The following is a 21,342-nucleotide window of genomic DNA, read 5'->3' on the forward strand; positions in this document are numbered from 1 at the left end:
CGCTCTTCCCCGACAGATCATTCCGGCTTTGACAACCTGGAAAAAGCCAAATTCTTGCTCGAAAGAGTGATCGGATGTTGGTTTATTTGGATCCAGGATAAAGGCAGCAAAATGAGTCAAATTCACATCCTGTGGGGAGAAAAGACTAACCGAATCTCTGACACATACGTGTGTGTCTGTGTGCGTCTCTCTGTGTGAGTACAGCCATGGTTATTAAGCTCCAAAAAACCTGAAGGGTCGACTGAGGCTGGGCTTCATTTTAGCCCGAGGAACCCTCAATGAGTGTTTCTGCATCATTCGTGTTCTTCCAAATTCCTAATGCCCTTGCCTTAATCGGGCAGAAACTCACTATTCAGATTTGAGTTTGTTGCCTCAAGGCAGAGGTGACTACCCCCACTCCATCTTTCAACCAAAGGTCTTTTAATTTTTTTTTTTAATCAAGGCAATCTTTTGCAAAGCCATAACATACAGAATTTTGGTTCTGAGCTTTGAAAAGTCAGTCTTCGGTCCATATAAAAAAAAAAAAAATGACGTTTAGTGGCACTAGGTCTTCGGATCCCTAGACAGATGTTCCAGTGGGGGAAAGCCTTTCCCTACCCCAGTCCTCTACTATTTAAAGACTCCATAGTTAAAAACCCCTTTATGTCCCTGCAACTAATAAGTTTAAGAACAGAAATGGGAAGGGTCAGAAAGACCGTTATCTTGCTCTATTTATAAAGGATCTGAAAAACCTAGCTTTTCTCAAACCCAATAAAGGAATAGAGGAGGGAGATGACTGGAGATCTTCAAACCAACAAGTCCAAACTGTTGATGGGAAGAGGAGTTCAGTTCCGGCTTAAAACCACTTAGAATGGGAAAAGCGTTTAGCCTTGACATTGCTGACATAGGATCAAAGATTGATTTATCAGACTAGCCATTTTTCAATAAATGACTATTTCTGTTTCCATAGGTGTATAAACATTATTTATTGCTACAGCTTTTTGTCACGTTGTCTCTTAGCTGTCACTTAAATATATATTTTTGGAAGTCACAGCTTCAACAATTTTATGATCATATAAAATAATGAAAATACAAGAAAAAGACATTTTCCCTGTTTGATCGCTTCAAAAGACACCTATGGCAGCTTGGGTTATATGAAAGGTACCTTTCTAAACAGTTCACTACTAATAGAGAACATCTGGGTACAGATGATGATGTAATTTAATTTTTGTTAAAGTTTCTTTTCAAAAGTCCTTTACCCGAGCTATAACATTCAGTTTGATTCTTCCAAATATTTCATATCCTTAAAAACAATAGAACAAGTTTGTTGGTCTTTTCTTTATAGTGAAGACTGTCTTTTAAAGAAAACAAATAAGCTGTAAAATGGACATTTAAAGCTGGGTCTTCAGCAACAATAGAAGGCTATGTCTATAATCATAATGATTTTGCATCATTTAACACAGATGCAGCAAATTTCTAAAATATTTTATTAGCCTTTGGTAGGAGAGAGAAGATGTTCTCAAAGACAGATTTTCCCCAAACAGAGCCTGAGCACCGTTTTCTCCTCTAAGAGCATTATTGAGACCCTCTTAAGCTTTCTCCCAAGAATACATTATATGTCTCCTTTGTCCTCCGCTCCCTACCCCATCCAAAACATCTTCCTTCACAGTGAATGCCCAAGTCTCTATTGGTGGGCTTCCAGTTAGCTTCTGAAGAAAAGACAACACAGATTCAAGGGACGTCAACAGTCAATTAGTCCAACCCTTCATTTTACAGGGATGGAAAATGAGTCCCAGAAAGATTAGGCAATTTACCCAAGATCGGATTATAAATGGAAGAGCTCATCTTTGAAACTAAATTCTCTGACTCCAAATTCCACATTCTTTCCATGTAATGCTCTAGGACCCTAGATTTGTTTTCCCAGATTACTTCATTATCACTCATGTTATCCAGTAAGTAATGAGAAGATAAGTCACTTTAGGACTTAATATGAAACACTTTCCTCACAATAACCCTTTGCGGTAGGTATAAGACAATTATCATTATTACCATATGAGATGATAAGTGTAAAGCACTTAACACTGTCTGATGCATACTAAACACTATGTGAATGTTAATTGCTGTTATCATTCCCATTTTACAGATTAATAGACTAAGAGTTGCTAGGTGACTTGACAAGTAAACAGCAGAAATGAGGTTTAAATTCAGGTCCCTTGACTTCAAGTCCAGAGCTGCATTAGACTAAGAAGGGACACTAGAATCCAGCCCCGTTGATTTACAGAGTAGAAAACTGAGTCTTCCTAATAATGTTTACAAGGTCATACCGTTAGTTAAGACAGAGCTTCAACTAAAAAAACTCCAATTTCCTGACTCTTATCCAATGGCCATTTCATTACACTATTTGCTCCATTTTTCAAGAAGCATGTATGTGAAAAGTACTTTGAGTTCTTCTGACCCAAAGTAACAAAAATTTAAACCTTCCAATCTTGATTTTTGCAGGTATCCTTAAGTAAATCTTTTTTCCCTTTGGATTGACTCCTTGCCTGGTAACTAGCCACACTTCCTTGGAGTCAGTCAGAGTTCAGATGTCAAACTCAGATAGGAACAGGGGCCACCAACTGGTACATTAGGATTCCTACAGACTGCGTTGACTTTAAAATCACAGATTAACATTATCCCCATCCTATTATATTTTTATTTACTTTGTTAACTGTTTCCCAATTACATTTTAACATGGTTCTTTTGATACCCTTTCTATGGAGTTCTCCCTCAGGAGATCCCAATCATGCCCACTTGTTCCCTAGTTGCTCTCTTTCCTGTTTGCTGCCTGCAGGTACATGAGAGCTGTGGGCTCCTCAAGGGTCATGTGTGACAACGTGCCAGGCCTGGTCAGCCGCCAACGTCAGCTGTGCCACCGGCACCCAGAGGTGATGCGCTCCATTGGCCTGGGGGTGGCAGAGTGGACTGCAGAGTGTCAGCACCAGTTTCGACAGCACCGCTGGAATTGCCACACCCTAGATCGAGATCACAATCTCTTTGGCAAGGTCCTTCTCCGAAGTAAGTTCCTTCCACTGTCAGAGGGCACCAACTTCATCATGTTCTTCCTTGCATTCAGATGGTATTTTGTACACTTTTCAAATCATGCGGACAAATTTGATTTCATCTTCCTTGAACAGCAACCCATTTGACAGACGAGGAAATAGATTTTAGTTGGTTAGGTGACTTGCCCAACCTAATACTTCACACCTAATTAGTGTTGGCATCAGGGCATCCAGCCCTGAGTTCTATACCTTATACCATACAGAGGCATTTTCCTTCATCCTCAGGACTATAGTGTCCCATTTGGATTTCTTGCCTCTTCTTTCTATAGCTTTGGTCTCCTAAAGGGACATATAAGCAAAGGATCAGGGTGATTCCAATTCACTGGAATGTAGAGGTGTCCCTGTTTGGAATTCATACTGTTACTGTTTTTATTGTAGTCATTTCATTCATGTCCAACTCTTCATGATCCATTTGGGGTTTTCTCGGCAAAGATGCTGGAATGGTTTCTCCTTTCCATCTCCTTTCCATCTCCAGCTCATATGACAGATGAGGAAACTGAGTCCCAGGGTCACCTAGCTAAGAAGGGTCTGAGGCAGGATTTGAACTCATGAAGATGAGTCTTCCTGATTCCAGGTGCGGAGCTTTATCTACCTCACTACCTACCTGCCCACTGCAGCATTCATTAGTGTTCATTATAACATCTCCTGTTGATTTAACCTTTTACAGCCAACAAAGTACTTTCTGTGAGACTCCTGGCTCAAGTATTGTTTTCCTCATTCTATAGATTAGAAAGCAGGGGCAACTAGCTGGTGCAGTGGATAGAGCACCAGTGCAGGAGTCAGGAGGATCTGAGTTTAAATCTCACCTCAAACACTTGGCACTCACTAGCTGTGTGACCTTGGGCAAGTCACTTAACCCCAATTGCCTCATTCTAGGTCATCTCCAGTCATCCTGATGAACATCTGGTCACTGGATTAAGATGGCTCTGGAGGAGAAGTGAGGCTGGTGACCTGCACAGCCCTCCCTCACTCAAAACAAAGTCAAGTGCAAGTCATGTTATCATTTCTCTGGTGGCATGGCCTTCTTCGGCAACAAAGGATGAACACACACAGATTAGAAAGCAGGTTGAGAGACTAAATAATTTGCTGATGGCAGTATAGTGACCAAGCTGGACCTTGAACTATAGCCTGACTACAAGTTCAATGCCATGGGTTTTGTACAAGCTTGGGTTTTCAACCATACCATGCTGCCTTTTCTATAGCAAGTGTTCTTATAATGCTTAACGCATACTTAGATTGGGTTCTCCTCCTCACTGTCATCCTATACAAAGAAAGATTGTGTTCTCACTCCCATTTTACTAACAAGGCAACTAAACCATCAATCAATCATTAAGTTCCTACTGTGTGCCATAGTGCTTGGCACCAGGGATTCAACAATATAGAAGAGAAAGGCAAAATGCATTGGATCTATAATGAAAAGTTCTGGGTTCAAATATAGACTCTGCTGTTTGCTGACAGGGCCAGGGCAACTGGGGCCACAGTGGATAGAGTGGCTAGAGTCAGGAAGACTCATCTTCCTGAGTTCAAATCTGGCCTCATACACTTCTTAGCTGTGTGACCCTGGGCAAATCACTTACCCTATTCGCCTCATTTTCTTCATCTGTAAAATGAGCTGGAGAAGCAGATGACAAGCCACTCTAGTATCTTTGCCAAGAAAACCTCAACTGGGGTCATGAAGAGTCAGACATGACTAAAACAACTCAACAAAAACTCTGTGTGACTTTGGACTAGTCACTTACTTAACCTCTATGAGTATGTTTTCTTGTGTGTAAAATGAGAGCACTGTGTCAGATCTTTAGATTACTTTCAAACAAATTCTGTTGTTTTTTTACTAACCACTCAATACTATTGATTTTCCCATCTGCTACTAAGCCTATGAGCCTTTCTCTAAATTAAGTTATAGACTTGTAGATGGGACCTTACTTAATGATTTTTTAATGATATAATGGTGTGTATATATGTGTGTGTGTTGTTTTTAAGAAGCTCAGAAACTTCCTAGCTACAAATAAAGGGAGGATGATCATCAGAACTTTTATCTCGTTAAGATCCTCTTTCTTAGGTCAATCGAAATATTTAGGTTTCTCCACAAAATGCTGCCATTTGGAAATCTGACCAAAAGCAAAGTATCCTATGTGTAAATAACTGAAACGGGAAATTTTGCACTTGTTTGTGCCCTGCCCACCTTATGCACACAGCCCCCTCCCCTCCCATGCCTAGGAAAATCATCCAGGCTGTACACTCTGTAATACTTAACAGAGGGTGTTTCTATCATGTATTCATCACACCCCTAGGGTTTTATGAGGCCAAATGCATAGCTGAATGGCTGTAAAATCCCCCAAGGGAGTGATATGCTCACTGTTAGTGCATCCCTAGAGCTAATTTACTGAGATATTGTAAGAACTATATCCTTCTGCATTCCTTTTGGAGTTTCGATATGATGCAGCAAATTTTTAAAAGGTTTACAGCAATTTCAGCTGAATGGTATTTCAAGGTTTCACCTAGATTAACTCACCAATGAATCAATAAAAGTTCTGATCCCTGTCCAAAAAAAAAAAAAAGTTCGTAGGTGCTGATGCCAGCATGAGGAATTATGAGCTATATTATGGGAATGCCTTCAAGTAGTAATTAAATTCAAGGTTTAGTGGGCTTTTTCTTATCCAGAGTATTTACAAACATTCTCCATTACAATGTGCCAATTCATATAATGTTTGTAAAGTCATTCCAATTAAAAGCTGAGTTTATGATAATGCTTTCAGAAATCTCCATAGTGTAGAAACTTTCAGACCACAAATAAAGCTAAATAGAGGTAGTTTTTGATCGTTGGTTTCCAACAATAGTGTATTTATATAAGCTAGAGGATTCGTTCATAAAATACTTTGAATAAATCTTGCCAATAACTTCATTTCGGTGAATGCTGGGCTTGGAAAAGAGGAAGACAAGTGGATAGATCAATCTAGTCGAAGATCTAACATAATTTTTGTTTTTACTCTAATAGCTTCAGATTTTTTCAGATAAAGCTAAATTAATTGAATAAAAAGCACAAAAGATAGAATATTCACATGAGACTATGTTTCTTCCTTCTCTCCACAGAAGGCCAGATTCCATCCTTATATACTCACCCTCATTCCCGTTCAACTCAAAGAGGATTTCGTGTTGAATATGGGAGGGCAGAATTTGGCCTGAAATGGCATATTCTGGAAATAATCATGAAATTCCATTGAAGCCATCCAAAAATTTTAACAATTAATTGTTTGATGAGAAGTTCCCCTCTCAGACTGTGAAGAGGTCTGAGAGTTGTTGTATTTATAGTATCATAGCCAACATTCACATGGTGCTTTAACATTTGCAAAATGATTCACCAGTATTGTCTCATTTGATCTTCTAAACAACCCTGGGAGACAGATGCGTTATTATCCCCATTTGACAGATGAGGAAACTGAGATAAACAGAGGTTAAAGGACTTTCCCAGAGTCATGCAACTAATGTCTGAGGTCAAATTTAAACTCAGGACTTCCTGACTCCCTGTCTAGTGTTCTATCCACTGAGCCACTTAGCTGTCACCAACTAGATAGATAGTAAAGTCAGAGAGCGAAATTGTTTATATGAGAGGGACACACAAAATGTGGGAAGATTCCATCTTTCTAGGGGAGCCAGAAAGTTTCCTTTTGCTCCAAGGAATCAGAGCCTACAAAGGATTTTGTGGAGAGGATGTTTAGGGGCTTTTCATTAATTCACTCATTTCACAAACCTTTATTCACCTCCCACTTCATGTACACATGACTCTTTGCTAGGCACTGTATCAGGTAAGGGGAGCAGTTTAGGGAACTGTAGGTGAAAACTGACAAATTAGTGATGGCCAGAATATTGTTACAAGAAAACCTCAAAATCTGAAAATTTTGAGCCATGCTGTCTTTACAGCATAGATTCCAGTGAAGGCAGTCAAAACTTTTTAGCTCTAACTCCTTGAAGTTTATTCTTAAATTCACAATTAGATAATTTTCCATGTACTATGTTTATTTGCCTTTAATAAATATTTGATCTACTTTCTTCAACTACATTTTGGTAGGATAATTTTCTAAAACTAGAAAAAAATCCAAAAGTTATTCTGGAATTACTAAACTCTTACTACTTAAGCATTCAAAAGATTGGGGATTTACAACTTTTAACAGATTTGAAAGGAATACCTTTTTTTTTTTCCTCAGCAGAGGATCAGAAATTCAATGTTATATTGTCACAAAGTCACATGCATAAATTCATAGCTTTTTAGTGATTCATTTAAGGCACTAAATGCAAAACATCTTAAAACTGTGTCAACAGGACATGAAAATACACAAAAGAAAATGAAAAATCCAGTCCATTTTCCCAATGTTTTGTTTAAATAAACATACCTCTAGATATGTGCCATTAAGATGATACAATTTATGTGTATATGAATAAGAAGGCACATCTTTAGAATGTGATTATCTTTGGAAATATTTGGGGGGGAAGGGAGATCAGTTTGGTTCTATTAAAATAATTTTTCTTCCATCCAACAATTAATGTATACACTGCTTAGAACATCTCTCCTTTATCACATCTCTTAGGACACATATCCACAGCCTTGTGTATACATGCACATGCACACACACACACAAACACACACACACTCTTAGTATATTTTGATTTGTTCACAAGATGCTTGGATTAAAAATTATTTGGTGGTGATATCAAAAAGCATATGCTCTCAGGAGTACCGTTCTTAAACAACCACCGTCACCAGTGTTCTTTCGTCACACATTTGTGAGCTCCCTAAACTTTAAGAAGGAGACCTGAGTTGTGATTGCCACAAAATCACTTACAATTAAGTTGCTTACTATTAATGAGCTTATACTTTATCGTTAGTAAAATAGAGATACCAGGTAGCTAGGTGGTGAAGTCAATAGTGTGCCAGGCCTGGAGTCAGGAATACCTGAGTTTAGACCTTTACTAGCTGTATGACCCTGGGCAAATCACTGAACCCTGTTGGCCTCAGTTTCCTCATCTGTAAAATGAACAGGAGAAGTAAAGAGCAAACTATTCCAGTGTCTTCACTAAGAAACTCCAAATGGGGTCATGGCTGAACAACAACAAAAATGTTGTATTGTGCTTTAACTTGCTTTATTTTAATCTATTTTCTGTTGAGCATTTGATATCTCTGGCCTAGGGCACTGAGAGGTTCAGTGACTTGCCACTGGTTGCATAGCTAGTATCTGTCAGTAGCAGAAGCTGAACCCAAGTCTCCCTGCCTCTGAGACTGGGCTCTCTATCCACTACCCTACAGAACCTCTTAGAGCAACATGGACTTCCTCGCAAGACTGAACATAGCCCATGTATCGATGAACAGGGACTAAGCAAGTTAGAAAGAGTTTTTTTCTCCAAACACCACCTTTTGGCAAGATATATTGGTCTCTGTGACTTATTTTACAAAACAGCTAAATTTTACTTGGCCTCATTGTGGGTCTTCCATTGTAAGTTGAGATACCTTTTAAAAAATGACATATGATCATCACATCCCTCTCTGGGGAACACAAACTGCTACTTATGGCAAATATTCACACAACTTATTTTCACATAACTATGTGGAAATGTTCTATATATATATATTTTTTGAGTTGTTGGGTTTGGGGGGTTGTTTTTTAAAGACTGAGGTAAGTGTCATTTAATATGGTGAGGATATGTTTTTTTCTGATTTTTAATAATGAGGCTAGCAGAGCAAATATTATAAAGAATGTATAATAAATTTTAGCCCTGAATGACAAATGGGAATGAGCAGTGCTTTAATGCAAAATGGTGGCTTGTTCTCCCAGATGTATGGTTCAAAAAGTCACACTCTTCTTGGCGTACCTATTGGATCACCTAATGGCGGTCTGTTTTCAGCCTTCCATTGGCACTAGCTTGTTCAGCTTCTATTCAGGTTGTTAATATATTTACTGTGGCAACCATTAATAAAAAAGCATGCTAATAACAATGAAATACAGCACCATATGAAAAATGAGGTGCACAGGGACCCTAAAGAGTCTTATATCTGTCATTATAACACAACACTGTATTATGAGTTACTACAGATTATTAAAATAATTTAATGTAGTTATTGCTCTGAAATATGTACCTTTGAGTCAGTAAGTGAAAGTAGACTTTGCTCTAATAAAGAACAATTCTAAGAAAGCACAAGAAATGACTTGTGCACAAGTCTAATTATAGGCGGTAAATTTGTTTTCTTCCAGCAAAACCTAAAAATCTCTTGACTGTCTTTTTTTTTTTTACCAGTAGCAATGGTTAGTGCACTCATTCCAGAGTAAAGTCAATTCACTTTACTAGTTAGCCATAAACTCATTCAATGATAGTACCTTTTCTAAACTATTGTATAAAAATTGACTTGGAGATCAAGTTCTTTAGAATTAAACCAAGAGGGCAGTTTCCAGCGCCTCCTTCTAGGTTCAAATGCTGTCCTTTCCCCAGCCTTGAAACAGTGTTTTCAGTTCAGATCAGTTTCTATATCTGTGAGGCTGCAAAAAAATCCAAGCAAGTTTTGAAAGGTAGATATAGAGGAAGACTTAAGCATGGACTTTTAGAGCTAAAAGACCCTCGGTTTTCTTATTTTGCAGGTATGGAAACTGAGGACCAGTTTTGTACACTTTTTAAAACATTTAGGGATTCCATCAAACCAAAAAAAACCTTCTTGTTTGCCATTGCGCTAGTGTTTGTCATTATTGTTCAGTCATGTCCAACTCTTCTCGAGCCTGTGGACATAGTAACACCGTCCACTGGGTTTCTTGGCAAATGTCCTGACTAGAGTGGTTTGCCATTTCCTTCTCCAATGGATTAAGGCAAACAGAGATTAAGTGATTTATCTAGGGTCTCACAGCTAGTAAGTGTCTGAGGCTAAATTTAAACTCAGGTCTTCCTGACTCCAGGCCCAGCTCTCTATCCACTAAGACACCTAGTTGCCTAATGTGCTAATGTATAACTATTATCCAAAACCAATCTTAGTGCAGAAAAGAGCCCCTTTACTTGATTTTATAAGGGTCTTCATAGAGCTTTTTCTTTGCTTTGTGAATATGTACTTAACTTGATAAAAATAAACAAATTGGATGATGATCAGTTGAATCACAAAATCTTTACAAAAAGATTTCACCTTAAAGCACTTTATATTAACTATTATTATCATCATTATTATGAAATCATGAGCTCCTCCAGAGAACAAATAATGAGATTTGATTTGATATGCACATAACTTTATGGGGACTTATGCTTTACATAAGGTGAGGTCCAATGACATATTCTGGGAAAGGAACACAACACGTAGCAGCACACTGGTTCTCCAGGAGCACCAATGCATCAGGCTGGCCTACAGAGATGACTATGTTTTTAATGATGACCATTTTGATTACAGGTAGTCGAGAGGCCGCCTTTGTGTATGCCATCTCCTCCGCAGGAGTCGTATATGCTATCACCAGGGCCTGTAGCCAGGGAGAATTAAAATCGTGCTCCTGTGACCCTAAGAAGAAAGGAACTTCCAAAGACAGCAAAGGCACTTTTGATTGGGGTGGATGCAGTGATAACATTGACTATGGGATCAAATTTGCCCGAGCATTTGTGGATGCCAAGGAAAGGAAAGGAAAAGATGCCCGAGCACTGATGAACCTTCACAACAACAGAGCAGGAAGGAAGGTAGGAAACCAATAATTAGTGTACATTTTGTAGACTCTGATGCAATTTTCAAAGGATTTCATGAAAACTTTTCATTGGATTTTCCTCTTTAGTTGCCTAAAAATGCAGAGGGTCATTGATTTCAAGCTGGTAGGGTGCATGGTCTAATTTAGGTCTAACCAATTTAACTTTATTTTTCCTCCTTTGAATTTACCAGATCCACAAGTATTTTTGTTTAGATGCTGAAATCACAACAGGTATTCTGTGGTTATCTGGGGACCCATGTAATCTCCAAAGAGGGAGGGATATGACATGGCAAATCACCTATTCATACTTAGGGTGATTTCAAGGCATCTACTCCCAGATATCTCATAGAAGTTACTGTGTATATAGAGCATGGAAAGATCTTCTTTCCCTACCAGACCTAGAGCTCACCAATGTGGAAAATGACTGATTTTTTATTTATGGTGGTAAATGAACTTATGGACCAGAGAAAAGACATGACCTCAAATGGCACTTGAAGTCCTGTTTCCAATGGCCTTACATGTAAATGATCTATAACATTCCCATTAACCCCATCTATCTACATGGCAGTATGATTGAAATAACATACATAGCTGGATTTCTGCCCTTTATTGCATTGTATAGACAACCACAACTGACTGGGGTGACCCAGTGTTCTAGTCAGAATTGTTCTATAATAAGTTTCACTGCCAAGCAGGTAGACGCAGTCATAATCTTTGACTTTCCTCAACACAACTTAAGAATGTGCTTGGGAATAATATATAAGAAAAATCAACATAAAAATAAAGAGGTCTCACTGGGGCTTCAATGGGAAAAAGAAATAGAGAAAGATGAAAATCTGTTTGGATGAAAAACCTTTTAGTGAGACCATAGAGCAGGCAAGTCTGAGTTGAAGGAACTTGGAAAGAAAAACTCTTGGTCAGCGCAAAGTATGAGATGAGTGTGATCTGAGCTGTTTACAAATAGTACCTTTCTTATTTTTATTAATTTCTGGACATATGGTGATAACTGCCAAGAATATACACTATCATTGTGCAATTCTACAACTATAGGCAATTACTGGTTGTGCAATGGGATGGAAAAAATGCACATTGACCTTTTCTTTGACATTTATACAGTTAAGCATATAAGTTATAAAATACAGTGTTTTTGAAAAGGATGTGCTGCTTACTCCTCAGAGCCATGTACCCAAACATCTTCCACCAAATGTTGGAAAAGGAAACGTACCTGGAAATGTGTCAGAGAAGAAACTGACTTGCTGAAGTAAAAATCTTAATTTTGATGAATTTATATTATCCACTGTGGTAGTTGTAAGTTCTGGAGAACCAAATATCTTGAGCTTTTTACTTTCAGAGACGAACAGCTGCTAGAATTTAGCTCTTGTTTTGTTTCCCCTGATGTCTTACCATTAGTTGGCTGCTTCTGATCTTAATAAAAATGTACATGCAAGCTTTGTAAAATATAGGTCCAATTCGTAATGGGCAGTTACCATTCAAAAAAGGAGCCTAATTTCATTAGATGTGAAATTTAAGAGTTAATTTACTGAGAGGAAAGATGGCACAGTATAGGAAGCAGCCATCCTTGGAGACAGACAGATCTGGGTTCAAGTCCCACTTCAGATGTATATATATATATATGTATATATATATATGTATATATATATATACACACACACACACACACACATATATATGTATATATATGTATGTATGTATGTATATATATATGTGTGTATATATATATATATATATATATATGTATGTATATATATATATATATATAGTCTATGTGACCTTGGACAAATCACTGAAACTCTCAGTGTCTTGGGTTATGACTATATATGTTGGGGAGTAAGGAACAATGTTTGCTGGTAAGAAGTTCCCCTTCAGTGAGAGTTCGCTATACCAATGAAATCACTGGTCCAGTCCAGACATTTTTCAAAAAATGTATTAAAGTAGATATACAACCTTCTATTCTCTGCTTATAATCCATATACCTTCTTCCTCTGTGGTCACAGTAGAAAAAAAATGGAATTCTTGGGAGAACCTCCCGAGCTGATTTTTGCTATACTGATCAGAAAGTAAAATTCTGATTTTAAACCTTTAACCAGGCCAGGAGCTGTGAATGTACAGATCTGTGGGTCTTGAAGAGGCATTAGGAAGTCATCAAAGACCATAGATTTCAGACTAGAGAAAATCATAGAAGTCATCTACTCCAGCCTTATAGGTTAGGAAACTACATCCTGTAGGAGTTAAGTGACATGTCTCAAGGTCACAGAGGAAGTACGATGACAGAACTAGATAGAATCCAAATCAAGGACCCTTGACTCTAAATCCGATACACCCTACTATCTCTAGCCAATCTGGCCAAGTTCAGGAGTTATAACTCAACACTATGATCAATTTGGCTTTCCTGGTTTGCTTTGAGACCCAGATAAAATCCCACCTTCTGCAGGAAGTCTTTCCCAATTCCCCCTTCCTTCTAATGCCTTCCCTCTCTTTATTATCACCAATCAATCCTATACATAGATTGTTTCTACAGAGTTGTTTGCATATCGCCTCCCCCATTACTCCTTGAAGTCAGAGACTCTCTTTTGTCTTTCTTTATATCACTAGCACTCGGCGTAGTGCCTGGTGCAGAGTAGGAACTTAATAAATGTTTATTGACTGACAGAATAGGAAAGAAAAAACACTTTTTCAACATTTTTAGGAAATACCTAAGAAATTATCAAAGCAGCTAGTTAGAGGATTTTCACATAGTTCTATTGCCTACGTTAGTTTAAGTATTTCAAAGGCTTTATAATGGGTGCAGTTAATGTTAACATCAATTTAACTTATAACAAGTTTTTCCCCTCCATATTTTTTGTAAAGCCATGAGTTCCATAATCCTTGTTCTCATCCATTTTTTCTACCATAGTACAGAATGTATTAGACTTGGAGCTTGGATACCTGGGTTCAGATCCTACCACTGATATTTATATTTGTTATTTGGACAAGTCACTTAGCTCTTCTAGCCTCAGTCTCCATATCTGTAAAATTAGTCATTTGGACGATGGGGCCTCCAAGGTTCTTTCTAGCTCTAAAGCTGTGATCCTACGGTTGTTAAACCATACTAAGAAGAGCAAAGAGAAAAAAAAGATCCTATTAAAAACAAATTCCAGAGAAGAAAATTCCACAATTTGTCTCAGAATTCTTTTCTATGTCTTAAGAAGCCATACTATTGAAAAATTCTTCCTTAGAGATAACACCAATTGAGGTGTAATTTTAGCCTCAGAGAAAGTGATTGATAAATATTCTCTATTTAACAGCTTTTCAAGAGATCAGAATTGTTTTGTAAAGTGACTGTCTAGCCTAATTTTCTCTAGATAGGCTAAATTAGGTTGAGGGTAAACAACAGGCTATCCTCAGTGAGTTAGAGGAATGTCTACCCCAGGCATGTGAAGACTATCCCCACCTCCCCCTGCAGAATGGGCAGATGTTCCAACAACCAGGAAGGTGTCTGAAACAGGCACTGTGGGGTGCTTAGAGCTTGTTCGAACATCAAAACCACCATGGTCATCTACTGCATTCTGAGACATTGCCAGTCATCTCAACTTCTGTCTTGCCACTGGACTTCAGTGATTGTGAAAGAGAGAGTGAGGTTGATGACTTTGTGCAACTCAGCGTGACTTAAATCCAGTTCATTGAGCAAGTCAAGACATTACCACATGATGTCATTGATCCTCTTTGAAAACAAAGGAATAATAAAATAATCCCAATCGTATTGTGCCCCCTCCCACTTTTTTTTAAAGGGATGTTATTTCAAACAATTCTTTGTCTAAGTCCAGAGTCTAACCTTCAATCATTCTAGAAGTTTCCTCAATCAGATAATTATTCTTGATTTCTGCTCTACCTTCCACCTCATACTGAATGCAGTTCTATATAAAGAGATTTTTAACTCGGTCTACCAGAGCCAGTTGGAACTGAATCTTCAGTTTCTTTTTAGTTTAGATTGAAAATTCCTGTTCCCACTATTTGCAGGCTAATGTCCATGTCCCTATAACAGGGATAGGCTAGTTATATCAAATCTGAACTTTCATTTCTGATTGGATCTGGTTATTCTGTGGATTCGTGGAATCCCATTCTTTGATGACTAGATGTGCTCAAAATTTGCAAAAAAATTAGCATCTATTTCCTTTTTTCTTTAAAAATCGAGTAGCAGTAGCATAGATAAAGATGACCCATATCTACTACTCTTAGAGTTTGGTTTTATAGCATATCAGATATATTAGTATCTCCAAATCAGTGAACATTTATTAAGCACCTACTTTATGCAGAACACTGGACTTGGACTAGGTAATGGGAAGAAGAAATATATGAAACTGAGTGTGGTAGCACATGCCTATAGACTCTGCTATTGGGAAAATTGAGACTGGTGGATTTCTTTAGTTCAGATTTACTGAGCTAAAACAGGCCTAAAACCTATCTGGTGTCCATACTAAGTCTGGTACCAATATGGTGAGCCCCTATGATCAGTGGATTATCAGTCACCTCAGAAGGGGCAAACTAGCCCAGGTAGGAGATGGAGGTGGTCAACACTTCCATGGTGATCAACAGTGGTGTCAGACCAATGAGTGGCCCTTGCACTTCAAGCCTGAGTGAGAAAGGGAGACTAGTCTCAAAAAATTTTTTTTAATTTAAAAATAAATAAGCATTATTTATCTAAATTATCATATATAACTTACAATCTAGGAAGAGGATCATATAAATGGTGCTATTACATAATAATACATGATAAGTATAGAGTTAATGTTGTGTGTTTCCAAGAGGAAAGAGCATTACCTACCAGATTTTTTATGGAAGGTTTTTATATGAGGTGCCACCTTATTTGAACTCTAAAGAATAGGTAGAAATTGAGAAAGGAGAAAGGGAGAAAAAGAACATTTCAGAATTAGATTAGTGGTTTGAGGAAAGGCAAGTGGTGGGAAACACATTGTGTATAAAGGAAAAAGAATAGTGCACTTCGGAGGTTATTCAGCCCACATAGAGGGGAATAAGTTAGCATAAGCCTACTGAGGTCAGTAAATACACAGAAGATAACAAAAGATTCAGAAGGGGATACAAATTGGGACCATTTTATCACTACCTTGTTCAGTTTAAAATGCACTTAAAAAAACAAATCATAGAAGTATCTTGAGATATATCAAAGAAGACCATGATTTCATATGAAATCCTATTTTTGTGTATTGGGATATTTACATTTGGTGAAATAAGTCCATAATTTAAATTTTTTCATTAAAACAAAAAGGTACAGCGCTACCAGATTGTGGAGGGTCTTGAGTGCTGATGGAGTTTAGATTTTATTCTCTGAGCCATAGGGCATCTCAGATTTATGACCAGAAGAATCACAGCTCTCCCCCTAAGGAAGATTGCTTTGCATGGAAGGGAAATGAGATAGAGAGATCTGTTGGAAGACCATTTCAATAGTCTGAGAGGGAGTGAAAAAAGGGTTTTGGGGTGGCAGCTCTATAAATGGAGAGAAGGGGAGAGCTGTGAGAGATGTTGTAGGGGTGACTGCTTGGGCAGGTGAGATGATAGGAAGAGACAGAGGAAATAAGCATTTCTATAGCCCTTACTGTGTAGGAACTATGCTGAGCGCTTTACAAACATTACCTCTTTTGATCCTTACAACCACCTGAGAGGGTTTTTTATCATTGAGGAAACTGAGACACATAGAGATGAAGTGACTTGTCCAGGGTCATACAACTAGTAAGTGTCTAAGACTGAATTTGAATTCCGGTCTTCCTGACTCCTGGCCCAGGGCTCTTTCCACTGAGCCTCTTAACTGTTTCTAATAATGGATAAGGAGGTATCAAAGACAACACCAAGATGTTTAATATCAAAATCTGAATAAACTGTGGTATCACTGGCAGAAAGAGTGAAGTCAAATGGACAGGTTTAGGGAGAAAGATAATAAATATCCAGTTTTGGATGTGTTGAATTTGAGGTGATACCTCCACCTCTTAGAGGCAGCTGCAGATGGAGGTCCTAAGCTAGAAAAAAAAACAAAATTAAAGATACTACTCACTGAGTAGCAAGGAAAAATGTGATAGAGTTGGGTCTGCTTGTATGAGACAAATTTTGACAGAAAGAATGATAAAAGGCTTTTTGAAAGTGCAGAAATTTGATATAAGCAAATAACGAATGTGTTAAGCTAAACCAGGAGTCTGTGATCTCATCAATAATCTCTCCAGTGGTGCCTATCATAAATCGTCTCCACTATTCTCTTCTGCACCATTCTTATCTTCTTCCATGGTCCTCCACAGAGGATTTCTCTTCTCCCCTCTTTCCCTCCATACCTCCCTTCCATCCTCTCCCAATACATTGGAGGTTTTCCTGCAGATTTTTTGCATTTACTAAGTACTATTCCTGTGCTTGTGCTTTTCATGTTTTCTTTTCCATCCCCCGTACCTGGCCTATAGTAGGCACTTAATGAGTGCTTGTCAGTTGACTAATTGATTAGTGATATATGACTAGCAGACATCCTTTCCCATCATGAACCATTTCCTTGATGAATACTTTTATGTCACTTTTATGTTCATCCTTGCTATGCTACTGCCTGCTTACACCTACCATATCTCTCCATTACTCTATAGAACACCCCACAATTCTGATTCTTTTGAGATGAAAAAGTTCCATTATTTCCAATCATGTAACTTCAGCCGGAAATGTTGTTAAATGTTGTTAAAAAGATATTTGCATTTGTATCAAGGTGTAGCTTGAGATCGTTGAAAACACTATGCAAGCTGCCAAATGAAATCCAAAAAGCTCTCTTCTTTTTTCCCATTAAATTCTTGGCTTAGCTATTTGTCCCTTTGTAGGACCTGTCTCAGACACAGAGCTGCCCACCCACCTACATGTCATAATTTGGGCACTATGCATTCTTCATCCACTTGGTTTTTTCTACGTGAATTGCTAGGCCAATCTCTTTGGAGTGGCTATGACTAAAGTTGATGAGAAGACAATGTCCATCACAATGGGAAATACCTTTGGAGGAATTATGTCTTCCTGCTTTATGCCTTCTTTGGTATAATTAGGGGATCATTAAACAAAATTACTCTGATTGGGTTTATTAAGGAATCTAATATGATATTAAAATGTACATAGGATATCAGATTGCTTGCCATCTTTGGGAGAGGGGAGAAAAGGAAGGGAGAGAGAAAAAAATTGGAACTCAAAATCTTAAAAAAGTGAACTCTGAAAACTAAAAACAAAAAAAAAATGTTTTTTCAGAAATATGCATAGGAGACACCTTGCTGAAGTGAAGGCTACATTTTAACCAGCCAGTTAAATTTTTTGTTGTTGTTATTGTTTAAATCAACAAGCACTATACACAGCAGGATCTTATATTTTTTCCACACCCTTTAATTTTGTGGCTGTGAAAATGTGTCTGCTATAGAAAATGACCTATGAAAATCTACCAATTTCCTTAACATATTTTCATTAAGTATACCCTTGATTCTCATAAAGATTTCATAGAAATGAACATGAAGGGATATGGGTAGGTAGCTTTGTTAATCTCTCTCTCTCTCTCTCTTTCTCTCTCTCACTCTCTCTCTCTCTCTCTCTCTCTTTCTCAATGTTACAATACACAATCCCCTTATTTTACATCTTCCCCTTGGCATGTCTTGAAGGTCAAGTGACTTGAAGATTCTGAATAACTTCCAACTTGTATCACCATGAATTTCCTCTGTGTGTATTTGTTCTTGTTCAATCACTCTTCCCCAATTTTATCTTCTTTCAATGCCATTTACACTTCCCTATATAGCCCTTTGGGTATAGTTACCCAAATATGATACCAGCACTCATTAGTGATGAAAGTGGATGAGAAGCACTGGAAAGTCTGTCAACAAAAATACCAGTGAGCATAGAACTATGGTCAGAGCCCAGTGGAAAGTAGACCAGATTCTGAATAGTAATACAAAATAGCTCACCTTTATTAGTGCTTTAAAGTTTATAAAGAGCTTGGCTCATAGCAATGCTCCCTCTGAGCTAGATCTTCTCAAGACATCCCCAATTTAAAGCTAAAGCTATTGAAGCTCAGAGAGGTTTACACAGGGTCACAAGACTAGTAAATGGCAGAATCCAAACTCAAACCCAAGCTTTTGTCTTGAAATAATGAAGCACAGCATGAGGACTGTATTAACATTCACTGCCAACATATTCTTCATTATTACACCTATTAAGTATGGGGAGGTAATCATTTGGTTACATTCTGCTTGTTGTTGAGACACACTTGGAGCCTAACTCCAGGACCAGTTCCTGTCATTTCCTTATTACAGTCCTCCCTTTTCTCCTCCTGAGCCCAGGGATGCCAGTCTCTGACGCAAGAACAGAAAATTACTAGACTGGACATTTGTCTTGTGGATAGTGCAACAACAACAGAAATGAATTTTATGACCGAGACTTTTTTGAATAATGTGTCTTTTTCTCATAAAACAACAAAACTCAGCTCAGATTATGAACCAGCACTGAAGATTGTCATTTGCTATCTTTAACAATTTGATAGAAGTTAGAAGGAAACTTACTGTGGTTTTAGTTTGCATTTTTCTAACTATTATAGACTTGAACATTTTAATGCAGTTTTGACAATTTGTATTTTTTTCTTCTGTGAACTTCCTGTCCAGATTCTTTGTCTAATCATATTGTGGAGAATGTCTCTTATTTTTTATACCTTTGAGTCAATTCCTTATAAATTTTCAGTGTCAGACTTTTAGTTGAGGAGTTTGATACACAAGTTTTTTTCCTTCTAGTTCAGGATACATTGATTTTTATTCTACAAAACCTTTTTATTTTTATATATTCTTTATTACAATTCCTTCAAAGTCATGGGGTTTTTTTTTTAGAAATTATGAGGAATAATTTTTGGAAGAATTGTTCTGTTCTATTTTTAAAATTTTATTTAACATTTCTGTATTCTTTAATGATATTGGTCTACAGTTCTTTTTCTTTCCTGGTTTGTCTATCAAAACTATATTTGCCTCATAGAAAGAAATAGGCAGAGTACTATTTTTATTTTTGAAAGCAGTTCATATACCATTAGGATTATTTTTTATTTAAATGTCTGACAAAACTCATTTATGAATCCGTCTTGTCCTAATAAAGGCCAGTTCAATTTCTTTTCCAGTATTGATTGTCTCAAATATCTCTTTCTGTTTTATATGCTTGCATATTTTATATCTTTAAGGGCACTCATTAATTTCTTTTATATTTACAGTTTCATTATGTATGAAATATAAAAATAAAAATACTTGTATGTAACAGTCTTTAATAATTTTTTTTATTTCTTCACCATCTGCTTCAATTCCCCCTTCCATTTTTTATTTTGATAATTTGATTTTCCCCTCTTCATTTTTATTGTGTTTTATCAACCGTATTGCTCTTCAAAAATAATTCTTGGTTTTCTTTATTAAATCAATTCCTAGCATTTTAAATAGTTACTTTTTCCTTTGATCTTCATAATCTTTTTTTATGAGGCAACCAGATGGTAGGGTGGATGATGCAATGAACTAGACTCAGGAAGGCCTGAGTTCAAATCTTGTCTCAGATATTTGCAATCCGTGTGACCCTGAACAATCACTTAATCGCTGTCAGCCTCAGTTTCCTCATCTATAAAACTAATGGCACCAGCCTCCCAGGGTTGTTGGGGAGATAAAATGAAATATAATTTGCAATTATTTTATAAACCCTAAAGCACTGCATAATTGCTAGCTATTGTAATTAAGCTTCGTTAGATTGATTTATTATTACGATATTTATAATTGATTCTCTTGAGAGAACTAAGTTCATTAGCCTTCTCTTTTTCTCTTTATCTAGTAGAATGTAAAGTCTTTCAGGTTAGAGTCTGTTTCATTTGTGACTTTTGTATCCATAGCACCTTGTACAGTGAAAGTGCTTCAGAAATGATCATTGAATTGGATTGTTAACATAAACATTTCTTCAAAATACATTTGCCTCCAAGCACTTCTTTGGTTGAACCTCATAATTTATTATAGAATTATTATAATTTTTTATAGTTTCTTTCGTCTTTGACACAACCGTTTTTGAGCAAATCATTTTAGTCACCATTTAGACTTTTATCTTTTAATCACATCTCCTTTACCAATTACTATTTTAATTGCCTAAGGTCTATGAAAATAGTATTTTAAATGTCTGATTTTTGCTTTTATTTATAAGCTCTTTATACCTCAGAGTGAAGTCAATTTTCATAAATGTTCCCTGTATATTCAAGATGAGGAAATTTTCTAATAAACCCATTCATTTCTCTCAATATAACTATCAAATCTAATTTTTTCCACATGGTTGTCCAATTTCATAACTTATTTTTCATCTTTGTTTAATATAGCAGATTCCCAAAGTCACATTTTGAAACTTCTGACCATTATTTTCTATCTAAATCCTATTGTAATTCAGTGTTTCCTTTAAAAAAGTGACCTGGGGGAAGGGGCAAAGGGGTGAAGCCAAGGGGGCAAAGGGGTGAAGCCAAGATGGCAGAGATGGCAGGACTTGCCTAAGCTCTCTCAAGTTCCCCT

The 21,342-nt window shown here is 37.2% G+C and overlaps 1 protein-coding gene across 3 annotated transcripts in view; it reads left to right on the forward strand.

Annotated features, from left to right (window-relative positions):
* The window catches only part of WNT2 (Wnt family member 2), a 59,121-nt gene that overhangs the window by 2,222 nt on the left and 35,557 nt on the right, over nucleotides 1–21,342 (forward strand). For 2 of the 3 annotated variants that reach the window (XM_072652958.1, XM_072652960.1), the window contains exons 2-3: nucleotides 2,813–3,036; nucleotides 10,492–10,769. In XM_072652958.1, coding sequence (XP_072509059.1) covers nucleotides 2,813–3,036; nucleotides 10,492–10,769 — 502 coding nt within the window. Of the gene's footprint in view, nucleotides 1–16; nucleotides 195–2,812; nucleotides 3,037–10,491; nucleotides 10,770–21,342 lie in introns of all 3 variants that reach the window. The other variant, XM_072652959.1, reaches the window with a different exon arrangement.

This window comes from Notamacropus eugenii, chromosome 3 (genome assembly GCF_028372415.1).
Source record: "Notamacropus eugenii isolate mMacEug1 chromosome 3, mMacEug1.pri_v2, whole genome shotgun sequence".
NCBI classification, from domain to species: Eukaryota; Metazoa; Chordata; class Mammalia; order Diprotodontia; family Macropodidae; genus Notamacropus; species Notamacropus eugenii.